This window comes from Dipodomys ordii, unplaced genomic scaffold (assembly GCF_000151885.1).
Source record: "Dipodomys ordii isolate 6190 unplaced genomic scaffold, Dord_2.0 Scaffold67, whole genome shotgun sequence".
NCBI classification, from domain to species: Eukaryota; Metazoa; Chordata; class Mammalia; order Rodentia; family Heteromyidae; genus Dipodomys; species Dipodomys ordii.
In genome coordinates, this window is record NW_012267283.1 from 6,514,082 (window position 1) to 6,538,499 (window position 24,418).

The following is a 24,418-nucleotide window of genomic DNA, read 5'->3' on the forward strand; positions in this document are numbered from 1 at the left end:
TCCAGCTTCTGCTAGTTTAGGGCAAAATATGATGCCCATTGGGTGTAATGTGTCATCACTCTGATTTCTATCTTCCTCTTTATGTGGCATTTTCTTTCTATACTTATTTTCAAATGTCTCCTTTTTAAAAAATAGAAGCATCCCAGTCATATGGGCTTAAGAACCCACTGTGCTCCCGTACATATGACCCCATCTTAAATAAAAAATATAGCCTAAATGATTCTGTTTGCAAATAAGGTAGCATTCATAAGTATTCAGGGAAACAATTTGAAAACATAAGTTTTAGGGAATCACATTTCAATCCATAACTGCCCAATATAAATATTTATGCCAATCGGACTCAAAGAGGTTCAGTGAAGATTTCACTGTTAATTCTCAGAAATATTCTCAACATTCCCTTGTTCACTAGGTAAGAGATAAGTGCACTAAGAGACTAAGCAGTTGCAGTTATTCTGTAACCACTGGGTGGGGATAAGGAGCTACTGAAATTAAATCAAACTTCATGGAACTAGAGACAAGGAATATAGACAGAGATGTCAGTTTGCTTCTTATTAAACATGGAGTAAAGCTATATCTGAAGTCAAATGCTTCCTTAATTGCTTGGTTACTTGAGCTAAAACATTCCCCTTTTCCCCTTAAGCTTGTTTAAGTATAACTTTCTGCAACTTTTGACAGGAACGGAGTCAGAGTTAATATGATTGAATAATAGGATTAAAGATAAGGTGTCTAAGTGATCTGCAAAAGAGAGGAGGTTATGAAATGAATATTTCTTTCTGATTTTGAATTATTTTAGGTAAGAGTTGATGAGCTCCTGCACAGCAATATAGTACATTAAAACTGAACAAACACAAGTGAATTTAATATTTCTACTTCTATGAAATATTTAAATCCCTTTACATGACAGAAATATCTTATTCAAAGGCACAATTTCCTGTAACAACAAATCTCCCTGAAAGTTGTGGACCTACATACTAAACCTGTGCCTTGTTGGAAATAAAGGATTAACAGAGCTCAGGAGAAGACGACTAGCATTGAGACGAACAGGGTCAAGTGCAATCAAGGGTCATAGAAAAGTGGTCTTAAAGTTCTGGGTCAGATGGTGAATTGGAACTTTTCTTCATGAGACTCTTTGAATAAGAAGAGTCAGAGTAACAAAATCTCTGTTTTAAAGGCAGAAAGATGAATCAAGGAAGCAGTGATCATCATGGAGAAACAGAAAGATGATGCAAAAACTGAAGAGAAAGCAGCTCACAATTCCAGCCTTCGCTCCCCAAGGGTAGCTGAAACCACAGGGTAAATTTGAAGGACATGGGAAGGCTGATGACAGGAGATTTGCGATTTGTAGTCCCGGTTATAGGAACAACACTGGATTCTTGCATGCTTCAAGCCCACTTCAGGGAAGAATGCTTTTGCATGTCTCTCCGTAGGTCAGAGTGGCATCAACGAGGGGCTATGGTTCTAGATACAGATACTTTGGAGACTCCAAAACAGGGAGCCTGGGGACACTGCAGTATTTCGTAGAGAAAGAGCCACAAGAGGTGATCCTGGAAAGTGGAGATTCACAAGTTTAGGCATGAGTGAGCTCAGGCTGCCGAGGGCATAGTTGATGGCAAGGAGCAAACCACATTACTTCCAGATTCCTGCAGAGATGGAGAGCTCTAAGTCAATGACCATTGATTTGTCTGCTTTGGAGATGCTTCTCTTTTGTGGGTAGTTTACTGCCCATCTAAGCAGCTGAGTTCAGGCCTGATAAGTCACTCAATCTCCATAACCTCTCCCTCCTGCAGGGTGGTTTAGTGATGGACAAGGAGGGGAAGTATGGAGACTACCATGGAGAGGGGTGTTCCCTTTGTTCTAACCTTCCAGGCAGATCTCACTGCCTATTTGCTTCTCCTACTTTCTGAGGTCTTTGAAAACACCCTCTCACTTAGACTTCTCCCACCGAGTCATACAAAAACTGGCATACTCTTTAGGGACTGGGAACTCAGCCATTCCGCAGGTCACAGTGGAGGTTGATACAAGAATGCCCTCCTCTTCTGTATTTCCAGGAGCATTCTGGAGGCATGTTCCATAGGCCTGACAATCACAAATAAGGAAGGATTTACAAATGAAGGGAAACACAATTTCCTAAGTCATAACGCTATAATTTATAATTCATAATCTTGTATAAAACTTTTCAGCAGAATCCAGCCTGACCGACTCAGAAACCTTTCTAATATTGGCTTTCTCTTCTCCTCGGCCTTACTTGCTCATCCTTAACGTGGTTCCTGAGGGTTACCTCCAAATACCTGCACTAAAACTTTCAACTCAGACTGATTTCTGAAAAGACTGAGGTTACCAAATGATATTCTGTGTTCTGTGTTTACCACTTAAGGGATTTACTTGTCACTGAGAAATTTTTCAACCTTTGCAGAGTGGGGAACACTAAAAAAGAGTGGCTAATGTTTACAAATCAAACGATTACCAAAAGAGAGTGGAGAACATCAACTCTTACAGTTTGGGATGGTATTTAAAATCTTACCATTTGTTTTCTCTGTAATGAACGCCCTGATCCAAAGCCATGCAATTCTGATGAGGTTTCCAAGGTTTATTATGGATGATGAAACATTGTGACTTTTATGCACAGTGTATCTTTTGTGAACTATAAAAAGACCACTTTAAGTTTTACAACTTTGTTAATCTTCCCTTCTTTCTTTTTTATCTCACTTTTTCTTTCCTTTCCTTTCCTTTCTTCCTTTCTTTTCACTCATAAGTTTCTACTACAAAGTATTACCTAGTAGAATTCCAGCAATTCTACTTTTCAGAAACTATGTTAAGAAATGGCTGTTTCTTTGTGTCCAGGCATATTTAAACTGCTTCCAATTGTAGCAAATCTCAAGGGAGTTCAAATGTTTAGTTAGTGACTCAAGAGTATGTGTCATTAAAAATTAAACATTGCTTTGTTTTTTTATGTTTTTGACTGATTTTTCTGTTGTGAGCAGGAAAAATTAGTAGAAATAAATAATATAGCACAAGTTTTAATGAACAGATTCTAAGTGTAACAACTTCTCAAGATAACTTTAGTTGAATATGCTCTGTACTTAAGGGATTTTCTGTCACCATGAAACCTAATTTGGGGAAGAACAGGTTTTATAAAGAAAAGGTTTAAATTTGCATAATTCTAAACCATGAATTGTGATTGTTGAATTCTTTTGTTCACTGTGGTAGACATGTGCAGTTATTGTGGAAAATAAAAAGGGAAATTATAGTCATGGTGGGTTCAAGCAAGCGCTAATGAAACCCAGAGAAAAGCAGTAAGATTTCCAAACTGCTATTTCTTCTCATTTATTTTGTCACTCAGTCAACAAACATTTACTTAGAACCTAGTCGCTGAAGCACTGTTCTAAATGGTAGGAATATATATATATATATATATATATATATATATATATATGTAAATAGACCCAAATCTCTGCCTGACTCGAGACTTGAATTTCATGTGTTTTTGACTTGATATTTCATTAGACAAATTTGTGTGCTATTACCAAGGTAACTGAGAATTACTTATTGCTGCTTGTCTGAATAAATTGTGAAAGAAAATTACAGCAGAAATAGGATGCACCCTGTAAATTATAGTAGTGATACTTCAGCTTCATGTATTTGGGAAGATGCATGGAAACACGAGGCGCATGACAACGAAGGCTACATTGAATAATAAAAGTCATCCCAAGCTTGAGACTGCAGAGCTTGTCTTACAGCAGCGAAGTAATTTAGTAAATCATCAGGTCTGAACTGCTTGGCAGAAAGTGTTGCTAACCCATTTGGAAGCGTCAACAAAATACTTAAAAGATATGATTATTTGGCTAGGCCTAAATTGTGATAAGCTGTGTCTCAGGGTGTTCAAGAAATTAAAACCAAATGGACATTTTAATAAGAAATGTAATATCCGGACAGGCAATTCCTTAATAGACTTTGATCTAAACTTCTGATTTTCTCAAAAAACCGTTCTTCAGGTTTAGTCATTTTCTTTTCTTTTTAAACCTGATCTTGTCTGTGATGGGTGCTTTCACACGCACACAAAAAATCCTTATTTGAGTCTCTTGTGTCTTGGAAGTGGGATATTTTATCATGACTTGTTAATTGGGTTTACAGCCCTCACCGGACTGGTAGTCTTGGATTTTGAAATGGAAAGTATGGTTCCGAATATTCCCATCCTAATAACAAGGCATGTTTTGGAATTTTCTCATATTGGGATAATAAAGAAAAGAAAGGAGAAATAAAATCTACAGTAAAAGTGCCTATGAAACAAAAGATGATTAATGACCATGTGTTTTGCCTACTGTGGAAAAGAATTTTTGACAAGCTTTATTTAACATTTTTTTGTTCCATTTTCTTCTTTTATCATCCATTCCCCTCTGTACTCCTTGCTCCTTTTATTCTTCTTCATCTTTGTCTTCTTTCTCTTTTGAGAAAAGGAGGAGGAGGTGACTCTTTGAATTGTACTTCAAGTCACTTTGGACTTCTGCTGAGTGAGCAGTTGGCTTTCTTTCTTCTTTGCAAGTCGCTATGTTGTTCTGTCTCAACTCCAGTTCCTACTGCTAGTGGGAAACAATCGAGGGCATAGTTGTTAGGATCAAGGGCAATAGGTGCATGAATATCACATCGTGCCCATTCTTTAGTCATAGATGGAGATCCACAAAGAGTAGTAATCTTGTCAACCAACCCCGCTGTGTCCTAGGAGCAAGGATTCTGATCTGTAGTGTTCCTTGACCTAGGTACCCTTAAGTTCTGTCATTGAAGCTGATTTCAAGATATCAATGTAAGGTAACTGAATTCAGAGTTAGGAAGAAAGACATTAGGCATTCTTCTTTGGTGAATCACTTTTATTGTTTCTTAAGCCCTTTCATGGTTGATGAAAAGATTGTAGGAAATATAAGAGAAAATCAAACATAAAAACTGCATGAAGGGTTTTGTTGTTTGTTTTTGTGAGAGATTTGGCTGAAATTGAAGGTCATCACTGAAAGAACAGAAAAACTACGTGAGTGTCCTGGAGCTCTTAATTCTGGACCCCAGGATGAGATACTATTAAAGAGTATTCTCTTCCACATTGCTAGAATTTACCTTCTAAATCATTCATCTCCAAATATTTTGCTTTCCTCTTTCTCCAAGTTTAGCATTTATCTAGCTTTTGCAGGCTGTCTAATTTATTTACATTTTATAAAACCTGAAGGGACTCCATCTTCAAAGCTGGGACAGAGGAGTGGAAAGCATGCTGAACTGTGATTATATCTAAAGGTCTTTGAGAAATTAGAGTCAAATTAGCAGTTTAATAAGGAATTTAATATCCTGGAAGGCAATTTCTTATTGACTCTTAACTAAAAACTCTTGGTTCTCTCAAAAAAGCAATTATCCCAGTTTAGTTTAAAATTTTTTTTTCTTCCCTTAATCTTCTCTGTGGCTGGAACTTTCACACTGTGAAATCCTTATCTGAGGATTCAAATAAGGCTAACATGATATTTTTCACAACTATTTGATTGAACCCATCAGATATCACAAGTTATATTTCCTATTTAAGAAGTTGGTATTAATTTATGTAGTTATAAACCCTACTATAAATCAATATCCTGCTGTGTAAGGACCCAAAAGTAGCAGTTTTCATGTAAACTAGTGCCTCCCTTTATCACAGCTTTCCTTCAGTTTGACCAATTACAGATTATGAGATCAGGGGAGAGAGAAATGAGAATGTAGGAAGAAGAATTTATTGAAGGTATCATGAGATGGAAAATATTTTGGTGATTTAAACTCTGAACAAAACAGATGGGTGCAATGACAATTTTGGTGCTGAGAATCTTTGTATCTGAGGACTTTTTAAAATCTGTTTTACTAACATTAGAAATATGTATTCTATACTATAAAAATTAAAAGAATCCCCAAATATATGTAACTTACGATCACAGTCTTACACATAAACTGTAAGAAGACATACCATAATATGAATAGGTTTGTACATATTTATCTGTCTATATAGATGTAGATATGGACTATGGATAATCAATATTCCCTTTTAGTGTCTGTATTTTGTATAATAACAGGGTATTCTATAGTACTGAAATGACAAATTGAACTAATTAAAGTAACACCAGAAGAAAAGAAAATCTTTTAAAATCTTGGCTTTATTTCTTTGTTTGGAAAGTGTCACTCTTTTTGTTATCCTCAACTTTTAAATCCTAAACCAAGAATATTTTTTAAAGTTTGCCTTTAAATTTCCCCCTGAGAAGACTCAGAGATTTTTAGAAGTGAACAGATAACGCTCCGGTGATTTCTCTTTGCCTCCCTCCCCCAAATTGAAACCTTCTGTACCCTGGGTGGCCTTGAGTCAGAGCTTCTGATGGCTTAATTTTTTTCAGGAAAAGTAGGGCAAGGTTAGTGATCAAAGGGCATGTTCGGATATCAAATGGGGTCAGGGATGGTTGAGCAGATCCATTCCATGTGGGTGGTAAGAACCAACAGAGGTTGTTAAATACGAACAAAATACACATTTATCAGAGGATTTGAAAGTGCTATACAGGTCACTTACAGCTGAAGGCAGTTTTAGTTTTATCTCATATTAAGTAAAAGTACTACATGACTTTTGATTAGGCAATGTGTGCTCATTTTGAATAAGGTAAATGGTGGGAAAAAGAAAAATTAATAAAGTTGACAATAATCTCACCCTATAAAGAAACAAAACTACTAAAATTTGGTATGTTTTCCATGAATATAGTTTTGCTTATGGATAAGAACAAAACCTTGTATCTTACAGCCTATAAGGTCCTACTTTACATCTTAACACAAAATGACATAAGAAATTCTCTATTGTTTCTCAAAACACTAAACAAATTTAAAACGTTTAAGTGCAAATTTAAAAAGTCTATTTTTTGTTTCTTTTGTATGCTCTTCCCCCTATACTATATCCCTTATTATCACCGTATTTGATTTTGCTATCCTATATCTTGTATACACATTTATATAATTTGGGGAGGGGAAGGGGAATAACAAAATGCTGAAACAAGATCACAGGATGACCCATTGCAACAGTGAGACTCACAAGACACTATGTTGGAAATTAACTTTACAACTTGGGGGTGTAGAGGTTGAGGAGAATTGAGGGAGATGGGGGTGAGGGACGGGACAGTAGGAGAAAAACAAAGGAGGGGGTAACAATGCTGGATAAGAAATTTATTCATTACCTTACTCGTGTAACTGTAACTCCTCTGTATAGCATCTTTACAATAAAATAAAATTTAAAAAATAGAAATGTATGCGAGGTGAGAGATTACACCATGAAGTCAAATTGCAGTTGAGCTGTGTAGGCTTCATGCCTCACAGTGTCCTTGTTGTGGGGCACAGTTTGTGCACTCATTATTTTGAATGGAAAGAACAATGATGGAATGGATAGATCTGAAAAAGTAATTGGTATGAGAGATTACCTAGGAAAAATGTGAAGGGGAAAATTACTGAACTCTAGCCTCATATATTTGAACCCATAACCAAAAAGCTGAACCCCAAGGTCCTCACTGTGTTATAAGAACTCGGGGTAGTTGTGTTGACAGGGATTGTAGTGCCATTTATTGCTGTTGGAAACTGCTTGGCAGGAGTTGGAAAAGTCCACGGATGGTGGTAGGTTGCCAGTACTACTTTTTTTTTCTTCTTAAACTTTGCTGTTTGTTTATAGATACAGGGTTGGAATTCAGGATATCATACTTGTTAGGCAGGCCCTCTGCCATTCTGAGCCAAGCTTCCATGTCCCTGTGAAATATTTTTATTGTTATTGTAAAGGAGAGGCGTTACAGTTAAAGATCCTACCTAGAAATTAACTCTTAACGTAGCAATGATACTCACTAGACACGATGTTGAAAATGAAGTATACAACTTGTCCGGGAGAAGAGATGGGAGGGAAAAACTGGGAGAGATCAAGGGAAGGGGTGACACTGTTCAAAATGAAATAGACTCATTACCCGACTCCAGGTAAGATCTTAATGCCTAGGCTAGCCTGGCCTGTGATCCTCCCCCTGGAGCTTTCTACCAACCTTTGCAAATGGCAAGGACATGTATCAGGGTCTGGCCATCTTGCTTCTGCCTGTAGCTGAGAGAAAAGGTGTGTATGATCACCCCCAGACATTAGCTGAGATGGAATCTTGTGAATTTTTATGACTGGGCTGGTATCAAAGAATGATTTTCCAATGTCTACCTCCCCCAAATCTGGGATTACAAGGTTAGGCCATCCCATCTGGCCTGTCCTGCTTTTCTTGAATGAGGAAGAGCCTCTTCAGGAAGAGTATCTCTTCAGGGCTAGCTGAGGGAAAAGACAATAGCCACACTCTTTGAGGCCCTGAGGCATTTTCCACTTACCTCTGTCAAGTACCCTTCTCTCACAAAGCATCTTCCTTCCTCATCTATTTATACACACTTCTCATCATCTTTCAAGTCACAAGTTCAGCTAGTGGCATAATCTATTATAGAAACTTGGAACTTGGACTCTTCCCAAGGATCTTTCCACTGTCCCATCCTTCAGATCTTGATTTTTGGAAGTGGCATTGCTTTGCGTTTTCTAGTATTTCCTATATTCCTACAATAACCTCTTCACTATTAAACACTTCTATCGTGAGGTTCATAAGATTGTTTACTTAGGATAGTTCTGTAGGTGACTGAAGTATCCTAATATTTAATACCTAGTACCAAGTCCCTGACAAAGCATTCACATACCCCCCACATGTTATAAATTTACTAGCAAATTTGCAACCCTCCAATGCATCAACAACTTAAAGGATACAGGATAGTATGAGGCTGGCTCCCTTTCCTTTGGCTAAGCTCCATGTTTTTCTGATTTCAATATTTTAAAGTTTCTTGTTTAGGCAGTACTCACAGTAGTTCATCTCTTTTGAAACAGCGGGACTATATCATTTTGTTTTATTGCATATTCTTTTTAAAATTTATTTTAGTCAGTTGGCCTGATTTCCGTCAGAGACTTCATTCTCAGTTGTTATTTTATCCTGTGAGCAAAATAACTACTCAGTAGAGGAAAGACATAAAACGCTCAAAGAAGCTAGTTGTGTCTTGACACTATATTAAAATGTAAATGCAATGCACCTTGGAAACATTAAGTTGTGAAATAATCTGGATCATTTCTAAGTCCAAGGAAAAAAACACACCAAATTTTACTCATTTTCTCTATAGCAAGACAGTATAAGTCTCTCTGTGCATACTGGTTAACTGCAAAATGAAACTATAGCATAGTCATTCTTCATGGTCGGTTGTCCAATGAAGCCAGACTATGAAAAAATGAAGTGTATTTTAATATATGTTTCCAGGCAAATTATTTCTTCCTTCTTTGTCTTATGCTGCCTTTATTGGTCTTTTATACCTGCACATAGATCTTAGATATTCACCCAGCTTTGTTCACCTGTCAATAATCACTACTGACTATTATTGCAAAGTTAAGGCCTCTTTAGAAGACAATCTTTGTCTGCTCAGGGAATCTCCACGCCTAGTCTCTGTTTTAATAGGTTGCCACTTCTAACATGTAGGGAAGAAGAAACTGTTTCTATGACTGCATCTGAAAAGTAGAACCTTAAAGAATATTTTTTATTTCATCAGAGCACTGAACCCAGGGACTGTGGTATTCTCCAGCAGGTATTTGCTGCATCAACAAGGTCTCTTCTCACTTTCTGTGTAGAAGGCAATCCTATCACAGGGCCGATTTTTTTTTTTCTGCTGAAAAACCAAAAAGAAACTGGCAGTCTGGTTCAAGCATTCTTTGAATGACCGCCTTCCAAGTGCAGCTTTGTGAAGTTTCGGCTTCCCTCAGGCTTTCCCTGTGCCTGTACCTTTTGAACAGAACCAGATGTCGTCATGGTGATGTGTGACGAGATAGCAAGTGAAAATTCCTGTTCAACCCCAAGGAGCGTGCACTGGATTGTCTATGTGCATATTCTAGAAATGACCAGAGACAAGTCGCAAATTTTCACAAGTGTGTTAAATCGATGCCCATGGCTAACTGTTCCCTGGAAGAGCTGGGTATACTCCTCAGAATCCTCTGAGGCTGGAATGGACACGCCGTGGACATTATGAACAAAAGGTACATTGAGTATTATGATGGTCGTTACCCATCCTTCCTCTCTCCATTCGTCTCAACCTCTACCCCAGGCAACACATGTTCTAGCTTCCCGCTATTTCATCTTACAAAACTGGAAGTTAATTGTTCAAAAAAGGTACACTATTGGAATCCTCCCCTGCATGTACCATCTTTAGTTAATATGTTTGACTTTGACATATACATGACTTTCACAAGGAAAGCTACTCATTTCCATTATTGGAATCAATGAATAATTACCAAGGTCAAGTAAACACTAAAGCAGCTTTGAAGAGCTCCATGCCTGCCTATTACTTGTTTAATTCTTAGTTCAGTTGTGAAGTGTAGCTTAATGTTTCCACTGCACCTTTTGAATAAAATTCTGAAAATTCTTTACAAATTTTAGGACTGGGTTAAAAAAAAAGATGATTGAAATTTCCTTTGGGCCACAAAGGTCCTTTATTTTTGTCTATCTAGTGAAATAATGAACAAAAGTGAAAATATTTGTTCTTATAACCAAATTTAAATTGAATGAAAAATACTACTAGCTATTTGACTTTAGAAAAAAAATAAGGAATTCATCTCTCATCAGAACACATAGAAAAACAATACAACTGTGTTTTGGAAAAATGTGATCATTTCTTCTTGTGTAAATTCAACATTCTGATCTTTTTTCATGCCCTTAATGTGCTGGTATTTCCCAGTTTTAGTGGTGGAGTTCTCAGAATTGATGCAAACACCATCTCCATTCAATGAGTAGAGACCTTGGTTGTTTCCTTGAGGGGAAGGGTCAGAATTACATGAATTGGTTTTTCTGAGTGAAGATAGTCAGCTTTAATTCAGGGTTATAACTGAATTTCTCTCTTATGTGTTGGAAACACATTTAAAAAGTTAATTATAGAGAAAACTTCATTTAAAAGGGAACATTCAAAATCTCTTCCAATAGTAGTGGTACCAGGAAGAAGTCTTCTGCAAATTTCTTTTAGAATTGAGTACGTAATGCCTTAGTCAGTTATTTCTATTTTGTTCACCATCTACCCTTTCCAGTATTTGTATGAACCATTTGGAGTGTATTTTTAAAGTTTAAAAATCTGAGTAGTGACAAGTCCCCAGTTTTTCTGGTTCTTCTTTTGTCATCTAACAACTAATTTGGCTTACAAGTTTTGGTGTGAGGTATTCTTGTTAATTTTCAGTGTATATAATTAGTGTATATAAATTTTGTTTGCACAGCTAATGGTAATTAAAAAATAAAGGTGACCAATTTTGTTATTAAAAAAGCTATGGCCAATATCAAGATCTGTCAAAACTTTGGGAGTATTTAGATAGATGTTTTTAAGGGCAGAAATCCCATAGTTTAGAGATGTTTGGTGAATTAACTTTAAAAATATCTTGCAAGAAATACTCGAAGACTTTGTTGACTTAATAAAATTATTTTTAGGCTGTTAGAGTAAATGAAGTTAAAGTAAAAAAATATAATTCAAAAGTGGCCCATTCCTGTTATTCCTAATGACGAGTATGCTGAGATGTATGGATTAAAGGCACCACTGGCAAGAAAAAAGTCCATGCCTCTATTTCCAATTAACCAGCAAAATTCCAGACTAGAGGTGTGACTCCAGTAGTACAGTGTTAGCTGTAAGGAAGCAAATAGCATGAGAGTATGAGGCCCTGTGTTCAACTTCTGGTATTATCATAAAAATGTTCATCTAGTCAATGGAACTAAAGACAGGTACCCTGGACAAGTATATTTTAAGTATAGGCTAGAAGGTTAGCCATGGCTTTTCCACATCCAAAGTGTATCTACTCCTACTGTTTCTTAGAGAGAAACAAGTAAGCCTAGGCATAATTTATTTTCCTTTTTCTTTTAATTTTTATTGTAAAGGTGATATACAGAAGGGTTACATTACATAAGGCAGGTAGTAAGTACATTTCTTTTTGAACAGTGTCATCCCCTCCCTCATTTCCCCTCCCTCCTGAAAATTGTGTAGTTCATTTCCAACATATTATCTAGTGAGTATCACTGCTGCATTAGTTCACTCTTCGTTCTATGATTTCCATGCTTCTCCTTCCCTTCCCCAAATCAGATAAACTTACATACAAGACAAATGGTACAGAAATATAAAAACAGCAACCAAAGGGGAAAAAGAAGGGAGGGGAGGGGAAACTGCAAAAAGTAAAATAAAATACCTCCTCATTCCACTTCTTGGATTTTATTTTGATATGATCATATGCACATTACTATTGAGCCCTTGTGATCCTCTCCTAAGAGTATCCTCCTTTGGTCTCACTGCATAAATGGTTAGAGTCCTGTTTATCATGTCCAAATATACTTTTTTTTTTTTTACTATCCTTTGGGCTTACTTGTAGATTTATAAGCACATTCTAATTATTACAAATGAGGGAAACCATGCAGACTGTTGTTTCTTTGGGCTTATCTTACTTCACTTCATATAATTTTTTCCAAGTCACATCTTATTTTCAAGTTAAGTGATAGGACTTATGATGCCAGCACAGACACGGATTAAGCAAAAATCTTTCCGTCTAAGCCAAGGTACCAGTTGGCAAGAAAATAGCTATATTTAGAGGAATATGAATTTCAAAATACATTCTAAAGTTCCTCAGAATGAAATTAACCTTTGAGGTGGCACAATTTTTTGTAATATAAAAATTCCATACTCTTAGGAAGCCAGCTACATTAGAGTGTAGCAATCCTATCTCTTATCTGATCCATGCATCTCTATAACTCTCTTTGATTCTAGGATACTTTCCAAAACCTTCTAGCAAAACCCTTAGATATGGACATAACTACAGTAGGTTGATGTTGGTAAACGCGTTTAAGTAATCTGAAAAAGTTACACAATAGGCCAAAGTAAAAATCCTCATGTAAATATTTAAATATAACAAAAACACATATACAAAGGAAAATGTAAGAATAAAACAAAGTAGAAACACTGGTGATTACTTCCTTTACTTAATTGGAGTTATATATGTGAGGACATAGCTTGTATAGACTCATAATAAAAATGTCAGGTAGTCAGCCACTAGGATATAATCATTTTGTTATATTATACCATAAAATATCTTAATGTAAAAAAGATAATGAAATAAAGCAAATAGAAACCACTAAAACAAATATGACACAGGGCTAAAAAATAGTACAATAAACATGAGTGGTATCTTTCATCTTAACCTAGGATTCTTAATGAACACACTCTGGTGCAGTATGTATAAATCAAAAAGCCTGATGAGCATACAAAAAAAAAGCCCAATTTCTCCATCTTAGACACTTTCATGAACATACAAATCAGATAACACTGCTCATCCTTTAATTTAAATTAAAAGAAATAGATGAACAAGACAAACACACCAATAGAAAATTAGAAATAGGACAATAGAGAAATAGAGAAGCAGAATCACAGAATGTGCTTATGTATGGTGAGAATATCTCACTTCACATTTAATGAGGACAGGTGATTATTAATGACATGCTTTATTCTACCTATCAAGCCATGCACTTCTAGTTCACATATAAATTAGTAAAAACCTACTTGAGAAGTAATTTGGCAATAAGTGGCAAAAGCTTTAAAAATGGAACTTACGCTTTGACCTAGTAATTCCAATTTTTGGATTTTTTCCCCTTAGGAAGTAACAAGAGATACAGATAAAAGAAGAATGATTTATGGATAAGAATTAACACTTCAGTTTTTAAAATACAGAGCATTGGAAGGAACCTAAAATCTCGATTACATAAGCTACATAATTTATGGATCAGCCTTAGAATATAATATCATATGGCTATTAAAATATCATTTCCAGTGAACACATAATACTGTAGGAAAATAACCATGGCATAAGTTAAGGCAAATAGAAATAAATGAAAAAACATATTATGTTTTTATATAAGGAAAGACATGTAAAACAGTTATGATATTTATTCCAAGTACAGTCTTAGTGAATATATTTATTTTTTACTTTTTACTTTAGTTTTCAGTATTTTATTATGAACATACAGACTGTATAGTACAAAAGGGATCTATGAAACATTATCAATGTATTTCATTCCCATTATTTTTAGTAAGTTTATGTTTTTGCTTTAATTCAGCATTGTCCTTTAAATTTGCTCCATTGTGACTTAAAATCCTTGGTTCTTGGAAGTACCAATTTAATATTAGTTATTCTATTGGGGACTGTTACTGGATGAGCACATATGTTGAGTAATGCACAGCCCTTTATTCCACAAGAACAGAAGCATTTGTAGAGATTGATAGAGCAATTCTCCTCAGACAACGTACACATTTCCTTTCTAGGCATACACACTGAAAAACAAAATATAACAAAACAGTTTCCATACTTTTATTTTTATTTTTTTATTTCTCTATTTGATTTGAGCCAAAAGACTAACATGCCTTGCCTGCCTATAAAATAGTCCTCTGCATGAAATAAACATAAACAAAATAAATACATACAAAGTTCTTGCAAAATAATGTTCCTTGATAATATGCACAATCACAAGGAAACCATTTCATTAAGTTATACTTTGGTCTTCATATTCGTAATAAGATAATATTTTCTGTTATCACTGTAATTATGTTCATGTCTCAAGATACATAATGTCTTATTACTTTTCAGAAAATCTTGCAATGATCCTATCCAGTATTTCATCCATACTTCTACCACAGAGGTTTTATAAGCCAATGAACTGATTATTTCTCTTCTTAAGAATCTTGATTTCAGGCATATTGTGTAGGTATTAGCGTCACTTTGTATAGCCACTTTTCCTGCTGATTTTCTGCCTTTCCTTTCGCAGATCCACCCCTACTATTGCTCAAGATATAAAAATCTTCCAAGAAAGCTGGGCTCTTTCCATATTCTGCACCTTTGCTGGTTATTCCCTTTCTATCCTCTAATGCTTATCCAAATATTCTCGCCCTATCATATTTTAAGCTATAAGATTCATGCAGATATAATTATCTTGGCGAGCTCTTGCCTACCTGATACACAGAGAGTTAGTCCTTTATTGTCACTTTCATATCACCCTCAGATTGATTTCCATTATGTCATTTATTATGCTATCATGTCAGCATGATGTTTTTTATTTAAAGTTGTGCCCTCCACTAGGCTGTGCGTCTAGGAGAATGGGTGTGCTAAATATGCTTGCCTGACCTAAAAAAAAAATGGATTCAGAGACACAAAGAACAGTGAAAGTGGGCCTTTAATGGTTAATAGTGTTCTTACCAGTTCTGATCTGGTGGGCAGAGACATCTCAGAGGTTGTAGCAATCAGCTTTATTTTCTAACATTCAAATCCCTCGCCTCAGGCCCTCATTGGATGAGTACTCTGGGGTGTACTCCACTGGCTGTTGCCTAAGTTTCACTATTTTCTATTGGGTGATTTTAATTCCTGTACGTCTTAGAAGTGGGTTTTGGTTGTCTCTACCCCCTTTGCTCACTTGTGGCAGGAAGGCTTTGCTTTGGGAACATTTCCCTTCTGGCATGTACACAGATTTTTTTTTTTTACCATTTTCTTTCTATTTTCATTTTATTGTGGTCTACTCCTCCCTCTGCTAGTCAACACCCTTCTAATATCCTGTCTGTCTACAAAACTTTCAAGAGAGTGGACTTTATAATTACCAATCATCAAGCTTTCAAATTGTTATTATTATTATTATTATGCTTTCAAATTATTGTGTAACTAAGTTCCTAGTAACTTTCCACTCAGGGGCAGATCAGATGCCTTGTCTTGAAAGCGTACTTTGTTTCTAACAATAGTGTTGATGCCCAGTCTTTGAATGAAAGGATAAAGTTGGTTATAGTAGGAATCCAGCCTTGAGTTGGAATCCAGAGTTGAGTTGGGATATGGGAATACCTATCTAGGAATTCCTTGCCCAGCTTGCCATTCTCACTGGGGAAGGGAACAGGGGACATTAAGATAGGAACTGCAAAGGGTAAAGTTAGTTATGTAAAGTTAGCATATATTTTCTAACTTTAATCAGTAGCTCCAAAAATTACATTCTTTTCTCTTCAGTGATTCCCAGAATCTCAGGTCCCTGAATATAAACTCTACCTCTTCACTATAAGGAATTTGAAGGAACTATTGGGCTAATGATCATTAATATGATTAAGCATTTGCTACATGCTAGGTATTCTTCTAAGTTATATCAATCTATATATTTATATACTATAATTTATCTATATATAATTATACATTTGTAAACATAATTTATTTATATATATATATTTATATAAACAAGAGTTTATTATGAGGAACTGGCTTCCATTACTGTAGAAGCTAAAGTGGCCCAAGATATGTCTTCTGAATGTTGGAGAAACAGCAATGCTAGATGTATTTCCAAAACATGATTGAAGGCCTGAGCTAACAGTCCTAGACTGAGTCTGAAGGTCTGAGAACTAGAACTACTGATGCCTAAAAGCAAGAGAATATGCATATCCCAGCTTTTGTGGAAAAAGTGCATTTGCTGCCCTCCATCTTTTGTTTGTTTCATGCCTTCAGTGGATTGGATGATGCCTCTGGCATTAGTGAAAACAATGTATTCCCTTAGTCTACTGATTCAAATACTAATCTCTGGCAGAATCATCCTTAGAAATATTCCCAAATAATGTCTTACCAGCTTTCTGGGCAGCCTTTAGCTCTATGAAGTTACCTGGTAAATTTAACCCTACATCTTTCTTCCCAACAAGTTTTTATTCATTTAATAAAAAATTTGACTTGCTTAGGGGCTGTGGCTCAAGTGGTAGAGCACTATCCCTGAGCACAAAAGCTCAGAGACAGCACCCAGGCACTGAGTTCAAGTCCAAGGACTCTTACACAAAAATTTTGGGGGGGCTGGGATATAGCTCAGTGGCAGATCACTTGCCTAGCAAGTGTAATGTCCTGGGTTCAGACCCTAGTGCCCTAAAAGAAAAGACAAAACAAGTACAGCAAAAAAAATTGCTTGATTAATATATTTAACAGTCTCACAAAAGTCTACAAAAGAGAATACTATTAGGAGAGGATTACAAAGCTCAATAGTTGTGTACATACAATCATATAAAATAAGGTTTAACGAACTCTAAGATATGGAAACAAGAGGTTTTTTTGTTATTTTACTTTTTGTGGGTTTTTTCCTACTTTTTGACTTCTGTATTTTTGTTTTCTAAGTTTACCTGTTTGGGGGAATGTAAGGGAGAGTACAGAAATGGTGGGACAGAAATGGTGGGACAAACGCATAAAACATTGATACTAGACACTATGCTGAAACTGAACTACACAACTTGTGGGGAAGGGAGCCAGGAGGAGGGAAAAACTGGGAGAAAATGAGGGAAGAAGTGACACTGAAGAAGAAATGTGCTCATTAGCTGACTTATGCTACCCGTAACCTCTCTGCACATCACTCTTACAGTAAAAATAAAAAGCAAGGAAGAAAGAGACTGGTCTCCGATGGAGGCATTAAGAGAATGATTACTTGGATTTACCTTCATTTGCTTTACAGGACTGGGAAAAGAGAAGCTGAAGTGAGATGCACCTGTAATAAAGCCCCAGCTACTCCCATGATGCATTTGTTTCCTGAGTCTACTATAACAAATAATGTCAACTGGGTGACTGCAAACCAAACACATATTTATTTCTCATAGTGCTGGAGGCCCAAAGCCTGCAATCAATACTGTTGTGTCAATAGCCAGATGTTTTCTGGGGCATGTTCCCACTGAAGGCTCTTTGGGTGGTCATGGGAAATTCTTGGCTATGGATTCATCATCTAATCTCTGTCAGTATCATCATACCACTTTCTTTCATCAGTGATTGGACTTAAGCACCACCCTGAACACCAGAAGATTCCCTCCCAGTTTCAAACCCCATACCTTAAACACATCTCTGAGACTGGGTTTCTACATAAAACATTTCCTGGCTTTAGCAATGTGGGCCTAACTTCTTTTGTGGGGAGATATTTTTCAGCTGCCCATATTTGCAATTCCATTATAATGACACACTCCTGCCTTTCATTTGAGGCAAGCTTTTGCATCCCTATTGATACATCATATGACCCAGGTTACTTCTGAAGAGGCAGATATACCCTTATTGAGGAGGCTTACTTTAAACGAGGATGATTTCCAGGGAAACATTCAGTTTGGGTCCTCCAGCACAGAATATCATTGGCAGCTGAGACCAGTAGTTTTGTTCACATTGCCTCATCACCTCAACCTACTGCTTACTGTTTAGCGCCTATAACAATGCCACTGTTACTGATTTCTGAGCTTTATTTCTTACTCTGTCATGAAATGTTTTATAAACTTGACCAATACTTAACCCAAAGATATACTTTAATATGACTTTTGTGAAATGTTCCTGTATCTTGCTTCTCTCTACTTTTCTTCTATTCAAGATCAAAATTTTAAATTGTTCCAATGTGACCTTATTGATACCTCTTTCAGTACTTATTCTCATTGGGCAATGATTAATATTTGTGCATTTTTCTTCCTTCACTAGACTGTTGGCTTTTTAAGGGTGGGGTTACCTAATTTGTTCCAGCTTGCACCTGCTTCAGTAACTGGGAGATACTAGGTGCTCATAAATTTTAATGAATGAAGAAATAAATATGGCTTAAAGCATCCATTCATTGCCTTTCTGTCAATTGGTGGAGCAGACGGAACAGCCAGCTATATGAACAAAAGTCATCAAGCATGTCCAACAAAAGTGACTGAGTGTGTATCAGGAGGCAGTAAAGTAAACAATATCTCAAGGGTCACAGCTGTTTCGCTCTGCCTTTCAGCCAAGAAATGCCATGATTTACTTTCTGCTCTTGCCAAGGATGAAGAAATAAAGTTATAAACAAAAAGTGAAGGATTGAAGAATTACTCAGCTTGGATGGACAGGTCAATCAGCGTGCCCACCTGTGGCCAAGGAAGCGTGATCAAAGAATAATATGCTTTCCACTCTATCCACATCTCAGTCTGTTCTTTAAGGAGAATGAAAGGCTCATCCATGGGAAATGCAATTCCACTCCTGACATTGCTGACAAAGTTAGTGTTATACACAGATAACTTGGGTGTTTCAAAAACCAACTGCTGATACAATCTGTAAGAAAATCCTCTCTGCTGGGTTCTTGAATTCTAAGGCAGCTCCTGTACAATGTCTATTTTTATCAAGGTATTATTAGGAAGATTTAACAATTAGAAATTAATGCAGAACCCCTTAGACTATACAGCACACAGCCAATGACTGTTTTGTTTCCTTTATTTTCCTTTAATCTTTGAGCTGAATCATAAGTTACTCATTTTTATAGAAGATTCAAAAGAACAACATCAATGTGGATGTACACATGCATAAGAAGAATTCATATTTGAAGTAATATTAAATAAAATTATTTTTTCTCTGTTCTTTAGTCCCAAAGCCTTCTGCTAACAGAATTATCATATGAAGTATGTTGAAATATATTTTCTGAATTTACCAATTTCAGATAATAGGTGTGAACTTTGCCCATAAAAGATGGAGAACTTAACAAGTTATACTTTTGATTCTCCTCTTGTTATTTATGGTGGTACTGAATAGTTAAATTGGTTTCATTTATAACTCTAGATGATGTATATGTCTTTTTTTTCTTTTAGCCATATTAGGGTTTGAACTCCAGCCTTGGCTGGAACTCTTTGCCTTGAGCCATGCCTCCAGCCTTGTTTTTGCTGTAGAGATAGAACCTAGTAGACATTTCTACCTGCTTTGGCTTCTAATTGTAATCCTTTGGATTTTAGTCTCTTTGGAAGCAAGGATGACAGGTGAGAGACATTAGCATCCAGACTCAGTATTTATTTCTATCATTATCACAATATGAGCTATCCTTTGTTGTCAACCATAGAGCCTGAAACCAGTAGTTTTATAATAAATTGACTTACTGATAGAAGAGAGTTTATCTATAACCTTTTCCTTACTTTTGTGCCTGACTTTGAGTTACCAACTTGACTTTGTGTTCTCTTCTATAATGACAATCATCTTCAATGGCTTTTTATAGTTTTACTTTGGAAAAAATTGATATGCTATGTCAACAAAATTATGATTATGTAAATGCTATTCAATATAGAACCAAATATTTTGATTCCTGTAGAGAAAGAAATACGATCTTGATGGGAAACAAAATAGATAATAAGCTATGATTTTTAAAGTTTAAATTGTGTTTTATAAATAATTTAACCTATCACTCTGAAAGAACATATGCTTCTTTAAAAATTCAGAAGAGAAAAATCTAAGGTTTCAGAAACAACAGATAACTGAAAAACTCTAACTTTTACATGGGTCTAATCACAATCATCTTCTGTTTTGAAAAATATTTGGAATACCATCCCATAGTTTTTCCATTAAGGGTTACTACCAAAATGAGGCAGAATAATCTTTCTTAGCCATATTAGAATAACTCCACAAAGTACTGGAAACATAGGTCTACATTCCAAGTAAGAAGTTGAGTGGTATAAAACAAAGAGGATACAAGTTTTGCTTTGTATAAACATGTCAAATCAAGGGTTCCTATATGAGAAGTTACTGCAATGTAAACTTGCTTTTTCCTCCAAGTATATAAGTGCTCAGATGCACACTTGCATGATATTTTTAAATTAATTTTTCCTACTGGTCCATTATTTTCCACTCTTTTTGACAATAAGAGTTTCTGTGATAATGAAAATGTGTCATTTTATCACTGCTCAAATTTATTGATCTATCTATTTATCTATCTACCTATCTATCCATCTATCTATCATCAGGCATCCATACATTCATCTATCCAATGGTAGTTATTAGCTAGCCACGATTCTTCAGTACTTGAAAAGTGGATAGTAAGACTAGAAAAGCAATTTCAAGCTTGTTTCATTTCCATTCCATTTAAATGAAATCACCACAAGACTAGTGACTGCCTTTACCATTAATGTAGTTCTTAAGAAACTGCAGACTAAGAGTTTTCTATTGGGAATTTTACAGTTTGGCTTGGGAAAGAAGTAATATGTCCAGCTCCTGCTCAGAAGGTCCTCCTTTTCCTGGTACTAGGCTATCCTCCTTTCTTGTTTTATTTTACCAATATTTATTGTTGTTATTATCTCAGTGTACCTAATTCTAAACTTTATAATACATATGTATTTATAGGGAAAACCTTATGTAGGGGTCAATGCCCCCTGAACTTTGTAACATAACCTTCCGATAAGAGAGGCTAATGTTGGAGTGTCCCTGTAGACTAGGCCACAAGATCAGGAGAAAGCAAGAAAGTCAACAATTCTGTGACACACTAAATCTATGCTCCTGGGACAAACCATTGTAAGTATAATAGATCTTTTTATAAGCATAATATATCTTTTATTTCATTCTTTTTATTCTTTAAAATCATGATAGTTTTTGTAGTACTTTTTTCCCATCCTTCTCCATAATTTTACTCTTGAAATTACGGGTTACCTGAAGTCACCTGTGGTCAAAAAGTATTAAATGGAAAATTTCACAAATAAGCAATTCATATGTTTTAAATATGTTTATCCTAGCACATAGCTGTAATTAATCTATTTTATTATTTGCTATTATTTTTAACATACTGCTGTGTCATAAATTAAAACTTAATAATGTATCTTTGTTATTGCTGGAGAAGTATAAATGCTTTTACTTTTCCTGGTTTAAGAACTATATATCTTTAAAACATTAAAAAGTCCAGCTGCTTTATGAAATATCCTATGTTAAGTGTAAATGTTCTTTTCATAAAGATGTATTCCTAAGGACTTTGTGGATTAGGTCTCTTGATATTTTTCACCTATTCATATTGAATTTTCATGTCATATTCCCAAGTCAATTAATTCATACATTCAGCATTTGTTGAATATTGTTATAAATTGTCAAGAACCTTGGGAAGGTTTCTCCACCTACACATGAAGTTTACACTTCAGATTGTGAGACACAAAATAAAAGGTAGTGAGAATAAGGCAGAGTATAAAGAATAGAGAATACCATGAATAGAGAAAGATTTTCTAACTATTTAGATTAGTCACAGACTTTATTGGTAAGAAGGCAATTAGAACACAGCCATCTAATTGGTGTGAAGGTGGGTAAGGAACATTACCAAGCACAGTGAACAGCAAAGGCAAAAGTTGCCAGGTGAGATTGCTTAGGATGAAGAGTTGATCTCTGTTCATGGCAAGATTAATTTGTCCTGATTTATATAACTGAGACAACAGGAGGGATATCTTAAAAATGTTTTAACTTGGGGCAGGAACATCACCAACAGAGATCCTAGCTGCAAGCTGATTCATAGTGCATGCATGCGTGTGTGCATGTGTGTGTGTGCGTGTGTGTGTGTGTGTATTTGAGAGAGAAAGAAAGAAAACAATTACAACTGATCTAGTTGTTCTGTTAGTAGTTAATTAATTCGACATTAATTAAATTGAGCTTCTGTATTATGACCAAGAAAGGTCTCATTTTCACAACTTTCTCTTCAATTATGTAAGTTTTTGTAATACATTACAAAATTATTCATCCAACTCGACATGCTAGACCATCTGGCTTTCTCTGTCAGTTTATATCAAACAAGATGCCATTGCTTTCTCTACTATTCTCTAATATTTCTGATAATTGATAGCCCCATTCTCAGATAACTCTCCATTTACTTATATTTTAGTAGGAGTTTGGAAACAAAGTAAGCCCATGTGTCTTCTTGCAATTGAAGTCTGAAAATGTGATTGGAGCCTGAAGCACAGGCCAGAGTGAGCTATCTAGTGAGAAAATGCTAGAGTCAGCTATTACTCTTCTGTTCCAACATCCTTACCAGGTAAAACTTAGTGACAGACTATTACTGATGGTATTGGTATTATAAGACTACTCACAAAGCTCACAAAGGATCCATACAAAAACAAGATAACAACCAAGATAATACCAGAAACTGTGATTGAATGGTAGTATCAGTATGAAGTGGATATTGTCTTTAAATTATGAAGACATTTGAAGTGACAGGAGATGTGTTAAGGAGTCTTGGGTGTATAGTTTTAAAAGATTATGTTTTAAAGCCTTTCACTCATTTTTCCTAAGAGGGGAAAATCTTAAGAAATACTAGCTAGTAGTTAAAAGCAAAGAGGCTAGAACTAGATTTCTAGGGCTTAAAATCCATCTGTTAAATACAACTGCTTGTTAAATACACTGTAGCCTGCAGGCCTGGAAGCCTGAGAGACAGAAGTAGTCTTCCAGGATATGGCTCTATTAAATGAATGTGTGCCTGATTATCATTAGGTTGTAGTCCCAGAGCTGGGTCTGAGATAAGAGAAAAGAAAGATATTTTCCTGAGTGTGGGAAGCTTACAGCTGGATAGGGAGATGTTTCCATAAAGAGATGACAATATGTAAAACCAGAAGCAGAAGCAGGAAAAGGCACAGAAATACTGAAGCCAGGGTGATTGACTGCGTAGTCACAGAAGGTCATAGAGAGGACCAGCCCTGTGCTCCAGGTACTGGAGAATGAGTAGGATGCTTCAGTGGACTTGACAGGCAACTAAAGTTGAAACTAAAGATGAGATTAAAGTGCTCATCTCCAGATGTTTTTGATAGTTGTCTTAACATGAAGAGATTCAAGGGTCAGACTGCTATATCCTAGGGACCTTTACTGCTTCACTCCTTGTTTTTGAGTGTTGCAACTGACTCACTTTCTTGGCAATGTTCTTTTGTTTTTTCCCAACCCAAAACAAAACAGAACAAAAACTCTTATTCATAGCCTCTTTGGTGGTAGATGGAAGTGGTTTTTATTTATCTATGTTAATATTTTTATTTGCATGTTTGTTTTCTGTCTGCCAGGAATGGTTGGTGGGGGAAATAAAGCTAATTAAACCCTATGAAGAATGTGTTAAGATCCGTTTCCATATTATTTTGTTATTAATACTCAAAAATCTCCATGTTCTTCCCCCCACAAGGAGAAAAATTGGAATGGAAGCCAGGACCTCACTTGATACTACAAAATTTTCTTATTTCAATAAACATGAGGACTATTCAATCAGAAAGTTATTATTTCTGAAGACAGGGAGTGAAGAGAATAGTTCATTTTTAGAAGGAGTGTTTAGGTATTTTCTGACTAAATCAAAATATGTAATTTAAGAATAATATAGAAAATTATAAAGAAAGGAACATAATGATCACATCTCCCAGGTTTGTTATATATATATGGTATATATGACATTTTGGAGCCCTTCCTTAAAGTTGGTTTTTGTTTCTACCTACATGCCTTATATTTGAAAGATAAAGTAATTTAAACTGATTGTAGTATTTTAATCAAACTTGATATGAATGCTCAAGACATTGTTTACACTTCTTATGTCACATGCACACCGGATCTATCCTTTGT

General features: G+C 35.7%; 1 protein-coding gene across 1 annotated transcript in view; it reads right to left on the reverse strand.

Moving 5' to 3' along the window:
- Window positions 1-1,923: 1,923 nt before the first annotated feature.
- The window catches only part of LOC105990755 (E3 ubiquitin-protein ligase Topors-like), a 46,545-nt gene continuing 24,050 nt past the window's right edge, over window positions 1,924-24,418 (reverse strand). The window contains exon 4 of the mRNA XM_013023237.1: window positions 1,924-2,076. Within this exon, the coding sequence (XP_012878691.1) occupies window positions 1,924-2,076 (153 nt within the window). The remainder of the gene's footprint in view (window positions 2,077-24,418) is intronic.